The sequence below is a fragment of the Schizosaccharomyces octosporus genome (assembly GCF_000150505.1).
Source record: "Schizosaccharomyces octosporus yFS286 unplaced genomic scaffold supercont6.2, whole genome shotgun sequence".
Classification (NCBI taxonomy): Eukaryota; Fungi; Ascomycota; class Schizosaccharomycetes; order Schizosaccharomycetales; family Schizosaccharomycetaceae; genus Schizosaccharomyces; species Schizosaccharomyces octosporus.
This window is the reverse complement of record NW_013185620.1, coordinates 1,061,244-1,079,432: the sequence shown is the minus strand read 5'-3', so window position 1 is coordinate 1,079,432 and position 18,189 is coordinate 1,061,244. Positions and strand designations below refer to the sequence as shown.

The 18,189-nt window shown below is 38.4% G+C and overlaps 9 protein-coding genes across 9 annotated transcripts; 4 read left to right on the top strand and 5 right to left on the bottom strand.

The window, feature by feature from the left end:
- Nucleotides 1–4: 4 nt before the first annotated feature.
- On the bottom strand, nt 5–3,932 carry SOCG_04884 (TRAPP complex subunit Trs120). The gene is made up of 3 exons (XM_013164031.1): nt 3,759–3,932; nt 1,905–3,715; nt 5–1,861 (listed from the first exon to the last, which is right to left on the bottom strand). Exons 1-3 carry the CDS (start codon nt 3,922–3,924, stop codon nt 197–199), a joined length of 3,642 nt encoding a protein of 1,213 aa, XP_013019485.1. The 5' UTR covers nt 3,925–3,932; the 3' UTR covers nt 5–196.
- Nucleotides 3,933–4,096: 164 nt separating this feature from the next.
- On the top strand, nt 4,097–5,716 carry SOCG_04883 (FAD-dependent amino acid oxidase). The gene is made up of 3 exons (XM_013164030.1): nt 4,097–4,371; nt 4,425–4,766; nt 4,840–5,716. The coding sequence occupies exons 1-3, from the start codon at nt 4,332–4,334 to the stop codon at nt 5,553–5,555; spliced, it is 1,098 nt and encodes a 365-aa protein (XP_013019484.1). The 5' UTR covers nt 4,097–4,331; the 3' UTR covers nt 5,556–5,716.
- On the top strand, nt 5,656–8,156 carry SOCG_04882 (nuclear cap-binding complex large subunit). The gene is made up of 2 exons (XM_013164029.1): nt 5,656–5,968; nt 6,032–8,156. Exons 1-2 carry the CDS (start codon nt 5,718–5,720, stop codon nt 7,986–7,988), a joined length of 2,208 nt encoding a protein of 735 aa, XP_013019483.1. The 5' UTR covers nt 5,656–5,717; the 3' UTR covers nt 7,989–8,156.
- A 267-nt stretch (nt 8,157–8,423) lies between these two features.
- On the top strand, nt 8,424–10,038 carry SOCG_04881 (isocitrate dehydrogenase Idp1). The gene has a single exon (XM_013164028.1). It carries the CDS (start codon nt 8,588–8,590, stop codon nt 9,902–9,904), a length of 1,317 nt encoding a protein of 438 aa, XP_013019482.1. The 5' UTR covers nt 8,424–8,587; the 3' UTR covers nt 9,905–10,038.
- Nucleotides 10,039–10,145: 107 nt separating this feature from the next.
- On the top strand, nt 10,146–12,824 carry SOCG_04880 (glucosidase I Gls1). Its single transcript, XM_013164027.1, has 3 exons — nt 10,146–10,468; nt 10,519–11,563; nt 11,605–12,824. Exons 1-3 carry the CDS (start codon nt 10,231–10,233, stop codon nt 12,737–12,739), a joined length of 2,418 nt encoding a protein of 805 aa, XP_013019481.1. The 5' UTR covers nt 10,146–10,230; the 3' UTR covers nt 12,740–12,824.
- Nucleotides 12,400–13,733, bottom strand: SOCG_04879 (hmmtag2). Its single transcript, XM_013164026.1, has one exon. It carries the CDS (start codon nt 13,536–13,538, stop codon nt 12,864–12,866), a length of 675 nt encoding a protein of 224 aa, XP_013019480.1. The 5' UTR covers nt 13,539–13,733; the 3' UTR covers nt 12,400–12,863.
- A 122-nt stretch (nt 13,734–13,855) lies between these two features.
- SOCG_04878 (ribosomal-ubiquitin fusion protein Ubi3) lies at nt 13,856–14,479 on the bottom strand. Its single transcript, XM_013164025.1, has one exon. It carries the CDS (start codon nt 14,405–14,407, stop codon nt 13,955–13,957), a length of 453 nt encoding a protein of 150 aa, XP_013019479.1. The 5' UTR covers nt 14,408–14,479; the 3' UTR covers nt 13,856–13,954.
- A 397-nt stretch (nt 14,480–14,876) lies between these two features.
- Nucleotides 14,877–17,098, bottom strand: SOCG_04877 (transcription factor Ace2). Its single transcript, XM_013164024.1, has one exon. The coding sequence runs from the start codon at nt 16,748–16,750 to the stop codon at nt 15,068–15,070; it is 1,683 nt and encodes a 560-aa protein (XP_013019478.1). The 5' UTR covers nt 16,751–17,098; the 3' UTR covers nt 14,877–15,067.
- SOCG_04876 (uncharacterized protein) lies at nt 17,043–18,121 on the bottom strand. The gene is made up of 3 exons (XM_013164023.1): nt 17,786–18,121; nt 17,321–17,419; nt 17,043–17,245 (listed from the first exon to the last, which is right to left on the bottom strand). The coding sequence occupies exons 1-3, from the start codon at nt 17,961–17,963 to the stop codon at nt 17,238–17,240; spliced, it is 285 nt and encodes a 94-aa protein (XP_013019477.1). The 5' UTR covers nt 17,964–18,121; the 3' UTR covers nt 17,043–17,237.
- Between the last annotated feature and the right edge of the window lie 68 nt (nt 18,122–18,189).

Genomic DNA, 18,189 nt, shown 5'->3' with positions numbered 1-18,189 from the left:
CTTACCACATGAACTATTTAAAATACAAATTATTTTTAAATATTCTTTCTGTAAAACATTCATTGGTTAATTTTAATATGTTATTTATTTTGTAGTTAAATAAGAGAAGAATAATTTACAAGGCATCAACCGTTAAGTATAAATGTCATTACAGTAACAGTACGTACATAAGAAATTTGCAAGACAATTAGTATATTCAGTTGGTTTCGACATGAAGCATAAATGGTTCATTGACATCGCAATTAGAGAAAGGTAACTCATTCTTCTCTGAAATTGCCGATATATAAATTTGATAAATACCAGGACTAAGCGCAAAAAAGGTTCTTTCGACAATATGTGAAGTACTTGCTTTCTCTGAAACTGATATCGTCGCTTCATCAGGGCCATCCAGTATTAATCCCTCTTGTCTATGTGTTGTATTGAATGAATCAGGACTCAGTGATACCCAGGATATTTTATAACGTAAGTTTTCTTTATGACTTACAAATGATAGTACTAGTACAAACGGCTTACGCGGTAAAACACGAGAAGCCATTTTTCCATTTTGTTGTAAAGATGTTAATATTTGAACGGAAGGCAGTAATAGTAATCGGGTCATGTCATCTGTCAACGAATGATTCTTCATATGAACTTGGCCATGCCGATCTTGATCATCGCTTTCCCAAAAAGCCTGAATAGTTTCTAATAGATGTTGTTTCACCCAAAACCGTCTCTTCAGCGCTTGAATATTTTTGAGACTCTTTTTCATTCCTTCCGATAGAACAAACTGTTTAGATGAGAGATTCGGGATGTCTTTGCTTAACTCTTCCTCTGAAATACGAAAGCGTGCTAGTCGTAGAAAGAATATGTGATCAGCCTTAGGTTTCACGAGTTTGCTTTCAATCGATTCCGTTTCCTTTTCTTTTATAAGGACTTTTAGAGAATCAGAATGATGATTATAAAAATCCAGCAAAAGCATACAATAATTGGGATCTTTGTGGATGTCTGGAAGAACAGACCAGTTACTGAGAGTTATCCTTTTACTCAAATTTAATTTGATAGGTACCTTTAAGTGCCTGGCATAAAAATTATGTTCATCGTTGCTTCGACAACTGCTTTCGAAAACAATAGTACCCTCTCCCGATATCGGTTTTGCGATAACATTGACTTGTATTTCTCTCTTTTCACCTGGCTCAAGGGAAAACGGTTGCTCATTCTTAACTTCAAAAGTTGGCATTTGGTATTCCTCTTGCTGAAGTTCATATAATACATCAGCAGTTATATTTTTGTCTGACTTCAGCTGTTGGTATACTTTAGATGCATTGTCCTCAAAAGAGATACGAACATGTGTAGCTTTTGTATTAGACACGTTCTCAATGGTATAAATCAATTCGCCAGTTTCATATTCGGCAAGATTAAGATTGTTAATCGAAAACTTTCTTGAAGAGACAATCAATTTTGGCTGTTTCTCAATGACTTGGAAGTTTAATGATTCCGAATTGATTGGAAGTTCGGGTACACTGTTCCACTGGTGTTTTGCTACGTTAGTAGAACGCATTTCATCAAAGTTGCGTTTAATTTTTTCCAGTGAAATATGCAATGCATCTTTTTGCTTCTGCTGATTATAGAAATATTGTACTGAAGGTTTACACCCAAATACTTTAACATTACAACCACGTACGTTGAGTGTGCCTGCCTTCAAAGGTGTTATTGATAAAGTAATTATTTCCGTAGTTAGTGGTCTTAGGGTAGTCATACATACTGAATGGATAACTTCGACCCCCTCAGTGTAGAGATGAATTTCCTGAATGTCAACAGAAAAATGAAAAGGATTTCGTAAGTAAACATTAAAAAATATAAGCTCATCTGCTACAAGGGTTTTCTAAAAAAGTTAGCTGGTATCATTGTAACGGCTTGATACGTACAGTCTTATGAATTTCGGTATTCTTTTTTAAGAATGGATTATAAATGAAAGGACTCCTACCTTGAAATGAATCTGTTTTTGCCCCTTTCATATGAATAAGCTTTGGTTCTTCAAAATCAGGATGCCCGCTATACTCCATATCCATTATCATAAATGGATCCCAATAAGGAGTTTGAAATGGCATACCTAAATTGCTAGCAAATGAGCAAATCTTCCTGAAAGTTTTGTGTAAATATATTTGCTGAGCGGAAGTAGAATGAGAAGGTAAAAACGTAAAAAATAAGGATATCAATTTAAGTATCGCCTGGTAATCCGACAGTGCTTCGCAGAAAGAAACAAGTTCATTTACAACATCGAATTGAAGAGATGTCCAGCCCCACTTGGTTATTTCTGGATTCAAAACTGTACCATCCAGCCGTAACAAACCAAATTCTTCGCAGACTTCTAAGATTAAAGGAAGGATATCGAAACCAGTCTGGAAATTGCCTGATGAAGCAGTATGCATGGCAGTATTTTCTACGGGAAAATCACTTTTCGAAATAATTTGTTTTTTTGATTCCATAATGGCTGGAGTTATGTTGTGTAGCATTTCACGTAGCATCTTAGATCGTTGACGATGAAAGCCTATAGTTCCAAGCATATTTGCCATCGCACCATAGATACGACAGTTCTCGCGGATGGAAAGAGAGTTTAAATGCTGTCCACGAGCTCGAATAATCCATTGATATATAGTCGCTTTGCTAGGAATATAAGAAGAATAAGACTTAGAAGTGCGTAAAGGAGATTGAGAGATTATATGGTTTAAAGCGGTATCGGTAAGGCCATTGCATATGTAAACGATAGTCAAAAGATGGGAGAATCGAAGGATGCTCTCAGAAAAACAAAGTCCGGGTATTGAATCATTAGGTTGCAAAGTGGATTTATGGTAAAGCTGATCAATAGTGTTTCGCGTTTCGGTTATGAAACTAAACAAAAAGTCCAGCTTTAAAGGTCCGTGTTCATTGAAGCGATCGATATAGGATGGAAACATGCTTATAATATTCTGGGGAATTTGAACATCGATATGTAATTGAGCCATTAGCATCAAGCACACAGTAAGCAATTCGAGAGATAATCCTTGCCAAAGATAATCGCTGGTAGACTTTGTGATTGCAATTGCATTGGCAAAGTGTTTGAGGGCATTTGGAAGTCTCCCAGCCAAAAGGTACAGTTGCCCTAACTGATTCTCAATGCGACCTTTAGAAAGGCTTTTGGAGCGTTCCGTTACAGCAGACACAGAGCGAACAGAAGGAATGGAGGTAGTCCTGCTCATTGGAGTGGTGATTGAGGACCGAGGACTATGCATTGATGAGACTGAGTTTGTTCGCTGTAAAGGAGCTAAATGCGGCATTTCTGTTATAGGGGATAAGATTACTGACCTAGCATGAAGGGAGAACTCTAGAGAGCTAAATTCTTCTAACAACTCAGCTGTAATGTCGCAGAGAATCGATCTTGTAATTGAGTTTACGGACGAATTGCTTCTTGGACCAAGCAGAAATCGGGGATCTTGAAATACTTCCTCCGATTCTTGAGGACAGTCAAAAATAAGACACTTTGCTACCGAAGCATGAGGAACACGACGTTGCCAAGCATCCAAGGACGACTGCAATTGTGAGAAGTCTTGTTCCTCAGAACCGTCAACAACGCCGATAAAGACAAATATTCTTCGGAAATACTCAAACTCTTCCAATAATGACTGTTGATCATCCAGAGTAGTGGTGAAGTTGTAAATAATTCTCCCTAAAGGGAAAGCTAAAGGATTGAATGAGCTTGCTGCAAAATTAGTAATCAGATTAATAAATTTAAGATCGCATACACTTCTTTGTCGCTCGGCCCACTGGAATATCACTTAACTGAATATGACTGACGCGACGCAATAGGTTTAGGAAAGTATGAAAGCGATGTCGTTTGACCTTGCCAAATGGCCGGACCAGTGATTGTATTCTGGATGGCGCTACAAAAGAGAAAAAGTCAAATTCCATAGCATTGCCAGATAATATTGATAAAAAACAAATGTTCGTATATGTTGTTTCTTTCTTTGGCAGAGAAATCTAGTGCATTTCTTCAAACTGCCTTATTTGTTATAAACGAGTATTGTTGGGGTTCGTTAGTAAACAAACATGATTATTACATTCTAATTAATATTCATTTTAGCATTCATGGTAAACATTTAATAATACTTTGATATTCGTCCTGAAGAAGACCTTGACAGGGTAAAAAATAACCAGAATAAGTTGATGTATGCTTGACGATGTTACATATAACCATGTGCCGTCATTTTTAAATAATGCTGATCAAATGTATTCATGGATGATGGTTTTCAAAATTCTATTATTGAGACTAGAAGTGGAATTCCACCTTAAAAATAAAGACAGCACCTCTGGAAATTATGGAGGATAAGAAAAAGCTGAGATGCATTATTGTAGGATGTATGTTTGTTTACCAGAGATACCTGAAGTAACTTCTAACACAAAATCCATAGGTGGTATTGTTGGAATTTGTACAAGCTTTTATTTGACAGAACACGAGCTTTACAAACAAGGAAGTATGGAAGTTATAATTATAGAATCTAACGAGGTGGCATCCGGATCATCTTCAATTCCATCTGCTTTAATTACTTCCCAATGGCAAAACGAAAATCTTCGTGTCTTAACGGAGGTATCTGTGAAGATGCATCAACAACTGAATGATCGATACGACGGAAAAAATAATTGGGGTTTCCGTTATGTAGAACCGTGGCTAATGAATTTTAAAAAATTTAACGAAAATATTTCAAAACTACCGGAACACTTTGATTGTTTTAGTGAAGAACACCTTCAAAAATGCAAGTGAATCCTAGTCATTATTGTTTCCAATTGTTTTCCGAAAAGTAACATGTATATACTAACCATGAATAGGTTCAAAGCTCGGAGACAAAAACGACTTTATTATAATCAATGGCAGAAAATTCTGCAGTTTTCTGTTCGAAAGGATTACAGAGAGAGGAGTTAAGATTATTTATGGAAAAGTAACCGATGTTAAAAATAATCGCGTTCATTATATACCTAAAGGTTGCAATACAAGCGATACCATCATACTGAATGCTGATAAAGTCTGTGTAAGCGCAGGTGCTTGGACTGGTTACGTTCTTCCTTATTCAGGAATTGGATGTCTATTTGCTCAATCGCTTTTGTTAGATTTGAAAGATTGCGAAACTAAAGGGTACGTAGCCGTCTGCAATGTAAATCTACAGAACCCAGACTTCTCAGAAAGAAGCTTGGAAGTACATTTTATTGAAAATATCAAAGCATTCGTTACAGGATCTACTCTATTCATTCCTCTACCAAAAGAAAACGAAGATATTCGAATTAATTCTCATCATCTGATGGATTTAAAAGAGACGTTTGATCTTTTGTTAGCAGAAAAGAAAAAGTCAGAAGTAATTGATTGCACCTATGCATTTCTTCCTCTTAACAGAGTAACTGGAATCCCGAGTTTATCGATTTCGCGCTCAGGCATTTATTTCGCCGCTGGTCATGCAAGTTGGGGCATAACCCAAGGACCTGCTACTGGTCTTTGGATGGCAGAATTAATTCTGGAAGGAAAAATCAATAGTGTGGATATTCAATATTAGCTGATAATATTCATTTTCTAGCTATGCATTTTCTTTTGATTATCCTAAAATGCTGACCTTTTGTTTATGATACTTGTGTTGCTTCATTGTTACCTGGTACAAAAAAGGTTGCATTTTTGCATGGTAGTCTACGAAACTCCAAACGCGGTCGAAACGTAAAAAATGTCTTCGTATCGTACTCCCATACGATCAAAGAAGCGCGGAAGAGAGGATTCTGACTCTGGCTTTCGCCCTAATAGGGCAAATCCTCAAGAGCTTCTTGGTTACCGCATAAAAAAGGATATTACCTTTCTGGCAGATCCTCGTGTTAATCCTGTCGTTACAGAAGACATTAATTATGTAGCTATGTCTGTGAGTCGTGAATCTCATGAAGAAGAGAACGTTTCTGCCATTCTGAATTGTATTCTTGAAACGTATGTTGTGTTGTACTTTTTCCTCAATAAAAAAAAAGAAGAATTATCTAACCATTTTTGCAGAGCTCTTTCTATTCCCATCAAAATAGCCCATTTGGCAACATTGATGATGCGGGCTGCATTGAAAGCACCTCTTTTAGTTGAACGTGGTGTAGAGATTTTGCACTCCAAATTGGTCTCTTCATTAGAACAATACGACTACTATCAGGCTAAGATTGTTTTTCGCTTGCTTATTTGCCTTAGTCGCATCTATGAATCTGAAGGTGTCGAACCTATCTTCACCAAATTGTTAGACAGACTAGGAGAACAGACCGCACCTTCCGTTTTTGGCGATAAATTATTAAAAATAATCTTAATTAATATTCCCTATTACTGCGTCGCATCTAAACATCCTGAAAAAGTTGCTTTAGTTGAAGACTGGATTCAACGAAGTGCTTCTTACGTTGAATTAAGAAAGCCTATGTTACACCAAATTAAAAATCCGTTCTCTAATTCGGAAGAGTATATTGAGGAAGAATTAGATCTTTTGTATCGTCAGCTCGTTCTTGAAAGAGAAAACGGGCTTCAATTTTCTTACTTACCTCGACCTTGGGAAGCATTCGAGTCAGATTTAACGAAGGTTACACCTGTTCTTTTAAAATCATTCGAATGGTCTACTTCCGTATCAGAAGAACAGCTAAAATACCCAATTTTTCGCCCCTTTGTAGAGGTATTTCATACTTCTGAGATTCGCACTACACCAGAAACCCTCAACATCGCTTCTAGTATTTTTCGAGATGTTACTGTTGATATAATTAATCATTTAGAATACAACCGTATGGAGGCTGCTCAAATTTTGACGGATCTTGATGTGTACTTTACCTACAAGACATTCGCTTTACGTGGCACTCCAATCGCCGAGCTTCCCAAACTGGATGCTGAGGAGTCTCGTTGGAAAGTAGAAGATATAATAACAGAGGCCATTTTTTCAGAACTGCTGACAACCAAGTCTACTTTTAAGCCCGTCTATTACCACTCATTGCTTACTGAGTGCTGTCGGGTTGCTCCCAAAATTCTAGCTCCAACATTCGGAAGAATTATACGTTTTGTGTTTAATATTAGTGAAAATCTCCCGTTGGAAACGTTTGAGAAATTTATCAACTGGTTTTCGCACCATCTAAGTAACTTTAACTTTTTCTGGAAGTGGCAGGAATGGATAGGTAACATAGAGTTGGAAGATTTTCACCCAAAAAAGGTGTTCATGAGAGAAACAATAGCCAAGGAATTGGAGTTGAGTTATTGGTCACGCATCCATGATTCTTTGCCGGAACAGTTGCATCAGTTAATGGCACCTGAAGCACCAAAACCTGAAATCCCTTGGGAAGATGAGTCCAATCCATTGCACTCAAATTTTAAAGAAATTACAGACCATTTAAGGATTCATAAGCCAATTGAAGTAGTGTCGTCATCTCTCTCGTCTGTTGAAGAAAACCCATCTTCTCAAGTTTCGGGAGTGAGGTTTTTAATGGCATGTGCTTATAGTCTTGGTTCAAAATCTCTCTCTCACGCTTCAAATACATTTGAAAAACACTTGGATGTCATCAAACATTTCTCCAGAGAATCGTTGTCGACAGAAATGGAAGCAATTGACGAATTGTTTTCATGTTGGAGATCACAACCAAGTATTGCAGTCATTTGGTTGAGCAAGATGCTCAATTATTCGATTGTGAGTATTACTTCCGTTTTCCGATGGCTGTTAGAACAAAAAGATTCGTCTATATGGGCCAAAAGTTGGACGTGGTCCTTAATGCATATGTCCTTAGAGAAGATGGATGCTCGATTGGAAAATGTAAATAGTGATGATGAAAACTTGAAAGAACTTATCAGGGAATCTAAAGAAGAGAAAGATACAGTTTTGAATCTTCTATTTACCGAACTGCCCAAGCGGAAATCCGAGTACGAAAGTGTTCCTTGGTTACCCCACTGGATACAGTTAATTCAGAATAATTTAGAATTTGTTTATGGTCAGACTAGTGAATAGAAAAATAGCAGTCGTAGTAAGCATTGATTGATGTCCAGTCCTTGTCTAGATTGCGATATACAATCTGCTACAGGAAAAGGCTTAAAAGCACGCTTTCTTAATATCTAATTTGGAAAAAGCGAGAAGATACATGATTTACACTTTGAAATAAAAGTACGGTTTATGACATTCATGAGCTTTATCATATTACAATTTCTTTTAGAAGGTTCTTTCTTCATTTTTTTTTTCTTTATATGTATTCATTTAAGTAAGAAAAGAACTATTCCATTGACTCTTTTCAAATAAATGTCACTAAAAATGGTACCTAAAATGTCCATCAAATCCAAATTAACGCTGTCCATCACTGTATGTATTCTTTCATTAGTTATTAAATATTGTTTTCAGGTGTTTGGAAATTTGTGTTTCAGTTGTTTTCTTGATCTGATTAGATCTTATAGGTTATCTTGCAGTCAATCTAGTGTTTGCCCACCGAGTGAAGCAATGCTTTATGAGTGAGCAACCTCAACTTGTAAACTACCAACTATAAAAAGACGCTGTACGTTGTGGGAGTTTGATCGCCTTACTTTTGTACATATATAGTAAATTTTTTTGAATATAGGATGTTCGCCGTACGTCCAAACATGCCTTATAAACAGGTTGGAAAGGCAGCGAGCCTTTATCGAAGCGTTCGCTTTGCGTCTTCTAAACCATTTCAAAAGATTGATGTGAAAAACCCCGTGGTTGAAATGGATGGTGATGAAATGACTCGTGTTATTTGGCAGATCATCCGTGAGAAGCTTGTTCTTCCTTACATGAACATTAAATTAGATTATTATGACCTCGGTATTGAAGCTCGTGACAAGACAAGTGATAAAATCACTGTGGATGCCGCCAATGCTATTATTAAACACGATGTTGGTGTGAAGTGCGCTACGATTACTCCTGATGAAGCTCGTGTTCAAGAGTACAATTTGAAGAAGATGTGGAAGTCTCCTAATGGTACAATTCGAAACATCTTGAATGGTACCGTATTCCGTGAACCTATTCTTATTAACAACATTCCCAAGTACATCCCAGGATGGACAAAGCCTATCTGCATTGGTCGTCATGCCTTTGGTGATCAATACAAGTCCACCGACATGATTGCCTCTGGACCAGGTTTGTTGGAAATGTCTTTTACCCCAAAAAACAACGAGGCTGCTAAGCAAACCCACAACGTCTACGAATTTTCTGGTCCTGGTGTCGCCATGTCTATGTACAACACTGATGACTCTATCCGCGGATTTGCCCACAGTTCATTCCAGATGGCCCTTCAAAAGAAGATGCCCTTGTATCTTTCCACCAAGAATACTATTTTGAAGCAATACGATGGTAGATTCAAAGACACCTTCCAAGAAATCTATGACTCTGACTACAAGGGTGAGTTTGAAAAACTTGGTTTATGGTATCAACACCGTTTGATTGATGATATGGTTGCTCAAGCTATCAAATCCAATGGTGGATTTGTTTGGGCTTGCAAGAACTACGACGGTGATGTTATGTCCGATGTCGTTGCTCAAGCTTATGGCTCTTTGGGTCTTATGACCTCTGTCTTGATCCACCCTAATGGTCGCACTTTCGAAAGTGAAGCTGCTCATGGCACTGTTCAGCGTCATTACATGCAACACCTTCAAGGCAAGAAGACCTCCACAAACAGTATTGCATCTATCTTTGCTTGGACTCGTGGTCTTGCTCAACGTGGTCGTTTGGATAACAACGAACCATTGATTAACTTTTCCAACGCCCTTGAACGTGCTTGCGTCAATTGCGTTCAAAAGGGTATCATGACAAAGGATCTTTGCATTTTGAGTCCTGATGTCAATGAGTACGTTGATACTTTTGAATTTTTGGATGCAGTTAAGTCTGAGCTTAATTCTGAACTTGCTAAGAGCTCTTAGATGATTGTTTTCTGATTTTATTAGGAGCTTTTTAATCTGATTATTGTGATTTGGTTGAAGTAGATTTGCTTTTCATCTCAAATGTAACAATAGCCATCTTTCTTATATGACTAACTGTAAGTAGAATATTCGACTAAGACATTCATAGCTTTTCATGTCCTTCAAAAAGTCAGTTTTTCATCTTGCTAGTAATCGTCATTCTCGCTGCTTCCGTTTAGTAACGTACCGTAACACATAAAGTCGAACTACTTCATAAGTATAGTACCAAAGCAGCACTCTACTCCAAAGCACAAATCTGTCGTTGATACTTCTGCTGAAAGTTCGCGATGGTATTGAATCCTGTGTTTAGAGTAACTTCATGGCTCCTACTGGGAGCTGTGTTTTTACTCTGGAATGCGCTCCTTTCTCACGCAAACGTGAACTCTATCGGAAATGCAATAAACGATTCTTTGTTATGGGGACCTTATCGTCCAAATTTATATGTAGGCATACGCCCAAAGGTTCCAAATTCTTTAATGAGTGGATTGATGTGGGCTAATGTCGATGACTATGCTAGATTCTCAAGTATGTCGACGGTAACATTGTCGTTCTAAAATACTAACAGATATTTGTAGAACTCCGTCACCGTGCAGAGCATGGAGATGATATTGGTAAATTCGGTTGGACTTCTTATGATGTTCGCCGCGGCGGTCAACAAGTTATTGAGGACCTTCTTATGGGAATTAAGCTGGTAACCGAGTTTGTTAAGTTACCACATGGAAACTGGGCTTTGCGTATTCATGGTACACCACTTCCCGGTGCTCCGGAGGACTTAACTACAGCCCTGTTCTTCTATGCCTATGTGAACGGAGAAGGAAACTTAGAATTGAAAGCAACATCTCCCAAGAAAGTATTCATGGAAGGACAAACTCCCGACTTGGGCAAATTCCGTATTCACACTTACAACCGCATGGGCCAGCATCCTACTACTAGTAGAGTTGAAGACTTGGAGAGTACTGCCATGGATAAGGATTATTATGCTGGTTTCCAAATAAACTCCAAAGAAGTATGGCAGACTTCTGAAATCCTTCTTTATTTATTGGATACAAAAATGAAAGTGTTGAGTGAACATGGAAACATGAATAGCTTAGACGATTTACCTCCTGCATACGAGGCGTTGCTTTTACCAAATGTTCCAGGTGGAAACGGTTTGCAGTTTATCCAGAAGGTATTCAAGGGAGAGTTTGTGTTTGATATCATTTTTAATACTGCCAAAACCCAAGTAGCTACCGAGGAATTAATTACGAAGGCAATTGAAGAAAATCATAAAGATTTCTCAAGTAAATTCCAAGAGGTATTTCCATTGAAATACCCTTACGACGAGAATCCAGAGTATCAACGTTTTGCCGAATTTGCTTTTGCTAACTTATTCGGTAACGTTGGATTCTTCGAAGGTGATTCGATAGTTAGTAAAACTCCTATTGAACCTGATGACGAAGATTATGAGTTTATGCAAGGTTTCGAAAGTGCTAAAGAAAAATTATCTGAAAATACTGCTTTCTTTGATAAGGAGCGCCACTTGCTTACCGCCATCCCTAGTAGATCTCACTTTCCACGAGGTTTTTATTGGGATGAAGGCTTCCATCTTTTGCCAATTGGTCTCTGGGATAATGACTTTAGGTATGTTCCAATTTCTTAGTTTATTTGGACTAACAATTTAGTTTGGAAATTTTGAAAAGTTGGTTTTCTCTCGTTAATGAAGAAGGTTGGGTTGGTCGTGAACAGATTCTTGGATCTGAAGCTCGAAGCAAGGTTCCCGATGAATTTCAAACCCAATATCCCGACATTGCTAATCCCCCTACTCTCATTTTGGCGTTGAAGGCTTATATAGAAAAATTGAAAGAGCAGGGCAATAAGAAGTCTTTTAATGATGTTGGTTCTGATTATTCTTTAGAAGATTTAGATTATCTTCGATCTGTTTCGGTCTCAAATCCTGAAATGTCTATTCAATTTCTCCGGGAACTATTTCCTTTAATGTTGCGCCATTATGAATGGTTTAGAAAGACTCAGCATGGTGATTTTGACACATGGGAACGTGAATCGTTTTCCGATGAAGGCTACCGCTGGCGTGGTCGTACATATCAACATTGTCTTGCCAGTGGTTTAGATGACTATCCTAGAGCCCAGCCTCCCAGCGTTGCTGAACTACACGTTGATTTGTTAAGCTGGATGACTTCTTTTACAAAGAGTTTGCGTTTTGTTGCTGAATTCCTAGGTGAAAGCGAAGAAGCTGAAAAATTGGCGAAAAATGAATATGCTATGCTGCGAAATTTGGATGATCTTCACTGGGATGACGAAGCTCAGACTTATTGTGATGCTAGTGTCGATCAGTATGATGATCCCAGCTATATTTGTCACAAAGGTTACGTTTCGTTGTTACCATTGATGCTAGGCCTTTTGCCCGCCGATTCTGAAAAATTGACAATCACCTTAAACATGATTAGAGATGAAAGTGAGTTGTGGTCTCCTTACGGTATTCGAAGCTTAAGTTTGAATGATCCTTACTTTGGAACGGACGAAAACTACTGGCGTGGCCCTGTCTGGATGAATATGAATTATTTGGTTCTGAGCAGTCTTTATCAAAATTATATCCATGTCCCTGGACCCAGTCAAGGATTGGCTAAGTCTATATATGAAGAACTTCGTCTTAACGTTGTGAACACTGTATTCAACAACTGGAAACGTACCGGCATCTTCTGGGAGCAGTACGACTCCGTTACTGGAGTTGGCCAGAGAACTAAAGATTTTACTGGTTGGACAACAGTTATTGTGAATATTATGTCGGAAAAGTATTAAGGAGATAGAATTATGATGCCTGTTTATGTTTTTTAATAAAAATATTTCAAGAACGAATGATCGTACAAGTAATGCATTAACTTTGCAAATTCAAAAATATAATTAGCTTTAAGTACTTCGTATTTTAGTGTTCCCTTTGTCTGACACGCGGAGGTGAACGATCAAAGTAAGCCTTTTTATAATCCCGTTGAGGGACTTCATCACTATGCTGTCGTCGTCGATGATGAAAATTTCGATTATCATTATAGCTTATTTCTTCATCAAGGTGGTCTGGTATTGAAGAATAGCGCTCCTGTCTACGGCTTTTATACCGACCAGAATAGTAATCATCCTCTCTTGGTCTTTCTCTCCGATGAGATCGTGCACCAGGGGATGGAGAACGAGATCTACTCCTTCTATGCGAATGTTCTTTCCTATGAGAGATTCTTCGGTGGTGAGAATCCGAACGCTGTTTGTGTTGATCTTTCGTCGTTGTTTCCGGTTTTTGAGAACTATTTTCAGATCCAAGGGGAGGCGGAGGAGGAAGACCAAGAGCTTCAGCTATCATGGTCTGCTCTTTGTGTTTGATTTCTAGTATCTCTTTTCTATAAGCATCTTCATTATTGGAACCTGATTCTGCTTGGGTAGTTCTACCTTTCGACCACCACTCTAAGTCACGTCCTTGTGCCCACCGACCACTGGCCGCATAAATAGACTGACCTAAATAGTTTCCCTTTTGTTTATCACCCTTAACCTGATCCCATTGGAATTCACCTTGACCGCCACGGGTACCTCCACGAGTTGCGTTACTACGACCCATTAGCAAATGCGTAAGTCAATGAAAGGAATGTGTAAACAGAAAGTATCTGTAAAGTATCGGCCTACCTCGATAGACTCAACCTAAGAAATTGTTGAACTTGGTTGAAATGTTACAACAATACTATGACACTAATTGTTATCAACACAAACAAACGAAGTAATAACCTATTAGGAAAGGCTTTATTTTAATGATAATTAATCAGCTCCCTACCTTTTGCTGTTACTACACGGGAGACGAAAAATTAAAAAAAGTCTCTCTACTTGGTTGTATGTCACCTTGTATTCGTTACTTCTGACAGGTAACAGAACCAAAGCTACTCAATTGGAAAACTACAATCAGTTATTTACTATTTCCATCACGATATTTTACGTATTTATATTGTAGATGTTTGGAAAATTCCGATTTTATTGTAACACTTAAGCTTCCAACTTAAGGGTCAAGTGGCATCTACCGCAGTAGAGACGATCACCGTGGTTAGCCATGAAGACAGAGGCACCGCAAGTAGGGCATTCACGACGAAGACGCTTGACGCTGCCATCATCCTCAACCTTGTAGTACTTGAGGACAGCAAGCTCAACCTTCTTGTGCTTGTGCTTGATCTTCTTGGGGGTAGTGTAAGTTTTCTTTTTACGCTTCTTACCACCACCACGAAGACGGAGGACCAAGTGAAGGGTGGATTCCTTTTGAATGTTGTAGTCAGACAAAGTACGGCCATCCTCCAATTGCTTACCAGCGAAAATCAAACGCTGTTGGTCAGGGGGGATGCCCTCCTTGTCTTGGATTTTACTCTTGACATTGTCAATAGTGTCGGAGGACTCTACCTCTAGGGTAATAGTCTTACCCGTGAGGGTTTTAACGAAGATCTGCATAGTCAGCAAAGTATTGCCTCTTCCTTGCGGATGGAAGAATCAAAATGTTGCGTTTGGAGAAGTATATTTGTGTGACTGCTTCTATATAGGGTAGGGTTGTGTGTATATTGGAAAAAGCCTTGGGTTCCAATACAAGGTATAACGAGGATGTCGGCGATCAGTAAACGGTAAACAAACATAAATACAACAAAAATGATAAGTATGAAAAATGTATTTTTTACCTGCTAGTTTCCGAATTCTATCTTGTAATGCTACGTTTAATTGAATTTTAGACGTTTTCATTTTCTACTACATAGTTTATGTTTACTATTCTGACGTGTTGCAAAAAGACGTTTATCGTTTTCAGTATGAACTCCTAACTAAAGAAAGTAAAAGAAATTTTGTTCAGTGTTGTTCTGTGGAATGGAACATCGCAGAATACATTTGCTGACCTCCGATAAAAAATTATTCATAGTCTATAAGGTATATTCTTGATCGGTTACTTTGCGAACAACATAAACATTACAATACTTCCATAGACCAGAGTAAAGGTTAGAGAAAAAATCAAATAATAATTATTAAGATTACAAAAACAAAAACCAAATTCCAAAACATTAATCATCATCATAAAAAAAAGAAAAAAGCACACACATTATACAAATATTAAAGGTCCTTCAAGTTTCATCTGCGGTTTAATCCTCCAATGCAAATATTTCTTTGTTTATGGCGATTCAGAGCGTCCAGACGGTTAAATCGCTTGCTGCATTCACAAATATATGGTCGTCCATTTTCATGGATACGAAGATGTCGCTTCAAATCGTGATGCCTGACAAAGCCCGCTTTGCAGATTTCACAACGATAAGGACGATCACTAAGATGGGTTTGAATATGAGATTCAATATTATACTTTCGGCGAATTCGTTTGCAGCAACTATTGAACAAACAAACAAACTTGCCGTCTTCTTCAGGTCCACGGTATAAGCTGGCCATGGTTTCTGGAGGAATACGACAGATTCTCGAGGATTGCTTTCGAGAGGTTTTGCAGCCATTGTTTTCGGTGATTTTCGGGTGAGGTTTGGGTGCCAACAGTGGTGGTGCATATTCTATACCTTGAGAATCCAAAGGCTCCTTCTTCACGGAATACGATACTTCAGAAGCATTTGGGGACTGTCGTTGGACGGCATGAAAAGATTTTTCGTGATTCTTTTCAGAAGGGACAAAACAATTGGGTTCATGTTTCCATTGCCCTTGACGTTCATAAATGGCTAAGGGTTTATTAACCTTGGAAAAGGGGATTGAAGATTGTTCATCATGAAAGATGTCTGAGAACCCACCTTGCTGATTATCCAAATGCAGAGTACTTATAGGAGACAAAGTTTGATTTTCAGAATGCAAGACCTCGCCAGCGAGGGGTACCTGAGACTTAAGGAACCTGTTATTTGGTCGTAGTTGGGGTAGGGTTTCAAATGCAAAAGAAGGTTTCATAGGTGAGACCGGCTCGACCTTAGTTAATGTCGCAAAGGGAGAGACAGGAGAGATATTAGCGGGGGTATCTGGTGTAGATATGTCTGTGAGAGATGGTTCGTAACCAGTGACTTGCAATGTTAAATTAGTAGGGCGGATAGAAGGACAGGATTCTTCAAAATGAGGAGGAGAAGAGGGCACTGTGACAAAGTCACTCGATATGGCATCTTGGATTGGCTCAATTGCGTCTTGATTGGGAAACCCGGTAGAGTTGTAGAAGTCTGGCTCTTGATATAGCTGACCTGAAGGACAATAGTCTTCATTATCGTAAAAGGCCAAAGGTTCACTTTCTTCTTTAACGGGAACTTCTGGAAAAGAAGCGTTTGTACCCTCGTCTACCAACTCATTTTTCCAGACGGATGCCAGATTCTCTTGGTATTCTAGATCGTTGCCATTCTCTTCAAGAATTGTAGAAGGAGGATCCAACGATGTGTGAATTCCTATCTCAAAGGGCGACGAAGGGGGAGAGAGAGAAGGACCATAGGAGGAACTGTAAGAGTGAGAGTCAGAAATCCCGCCCGCTTGAACGTTTCCATAAGACGAAGAGGAATCGAGAGAAGAGGCAAACGGAACGTTCATGTAATGTTCATAGTCAGTATGATCAGTGAGTTCGGTAGGGAAAGAAGATAAAGAATTCGTAGGTAAAGGGTGGTCATGCTTTTGATGAAAATAATCGGGCTGTTCCATTACAGTGGAAAGAGGGCACGAGTAAGTGGCCGCCATTTCTGGAAGGTACTCTTGGTAATCAAAGCAACCTCCATGATGCTGATAATTGGGTAGACCACCTAAGGAAAAGACATCGCCAGAACTCTTTGCAACAGATGCTCCTTTGGAAGTCATTTTTGTTTATCAACGAATTAGAACGTTTTATATGCTATATTATTATAAGGAATGTTAAGGATAAAGTGCCCTCTAAAAAAGAGGAAGGATTATGTGCGGTCAGGTGTTGAAACCGTAAAAACCTGAGTTTTAATATGCTTTGAATGCTCTTTTCTTTTCTACTAATTTGCTTAAAAAGGCGCGTCTAGCATTTGTTTATATGATTTTTTGGATGCATTTCGTTGCCAAGACAACTGGAAAAACATAAACAATCTAGTGCTAGAAGCCCGTCACTGTTTATTTACTGTTTATGATAATCTTTCGTATCCACGTAAAGTAGATGGCAACGCCTTGTAAATAAACAATAATACGTTTACAAAATTTATTGCAGCAATGAAGTTAGACTATGAAGAATTTTATCCCATGATCACCGTCAGATTCCTTTCAACGGCATCGTAAACAAAATAAATGACCCAAGCGCGTGCTTACGTTTTTTTTCCTTTTTCTTTTAATAGCCTGCAAACAGTTAGTATCACATAAGATATAGAACCTATCAAAGGTAGTAACCCAAGCATAAAGTTTTTTCCTTACAGCAATCACAATCAAAAGGACATTGCGGTGTGTCTCCTCCTCTGCCCATTTGTAGTTCATCTAAATCGTACACCAAAAAGCCTTCTTCAGTTCGTTTTCCTAGAATGTTGTTAGTAAACAAAAGATAGAATAACAACGAGAAGATTTCTCGCAAATCGATATTTCATAGCGACTTCAATCGCCCAAAAAGGAATACCACATCAATAGTAAACATTGGTAAAGTATACTAGCGACGAATAGTGATTCACGTTAAACAAATGTAAACACAAGCGTCAATCATGGAAAGAGGGATATTCGTTCAATAAAGAATGAAGAATGTCAAGTTTTTTTCGGCCCAAATAGATTAATAAAACATCTGGTAAAGAGTTTCGAGCCATTTATTCCGCTTGATGGACATGACAAACTTTTCTTTTTCGCTTCCTGTTCCTTCCATGGTCTAACGGCTTGCTAGATCAAATTACTTACTTCCAGAACTTCCCTTGGGATCTAAAAACAAATCGTCTCCTTTACTACCGCCTTTTTTGGGCTTTGAAGGACGAGAGTTCTCAGGATGTTTGGGCTCTTGTTTGTTCTGTTCTTTTTCGCCAGAACCATTTCCCTTGGGTTGAGTTTTCTTTTGGGAAAAAATATCATCAATTTCCATGCTGTCTTAATTTATTCTGGCCCCGTTTGCCGTCGCAATGGTTCAAAATGAAGAATATGAACGTTTAATCCCATCCATGAAAAAAACTCAATCTTCTCCAAATACCGAACACGTTAAATTGTTCAAATCCATGGTGCGAAGTGAAGATGTTCGCTCACTATATACTTCAACAGCTTAAGCTTCTCCCAGCCACCTTAAATATTTAACAAGCTACAATGTGTTCTAG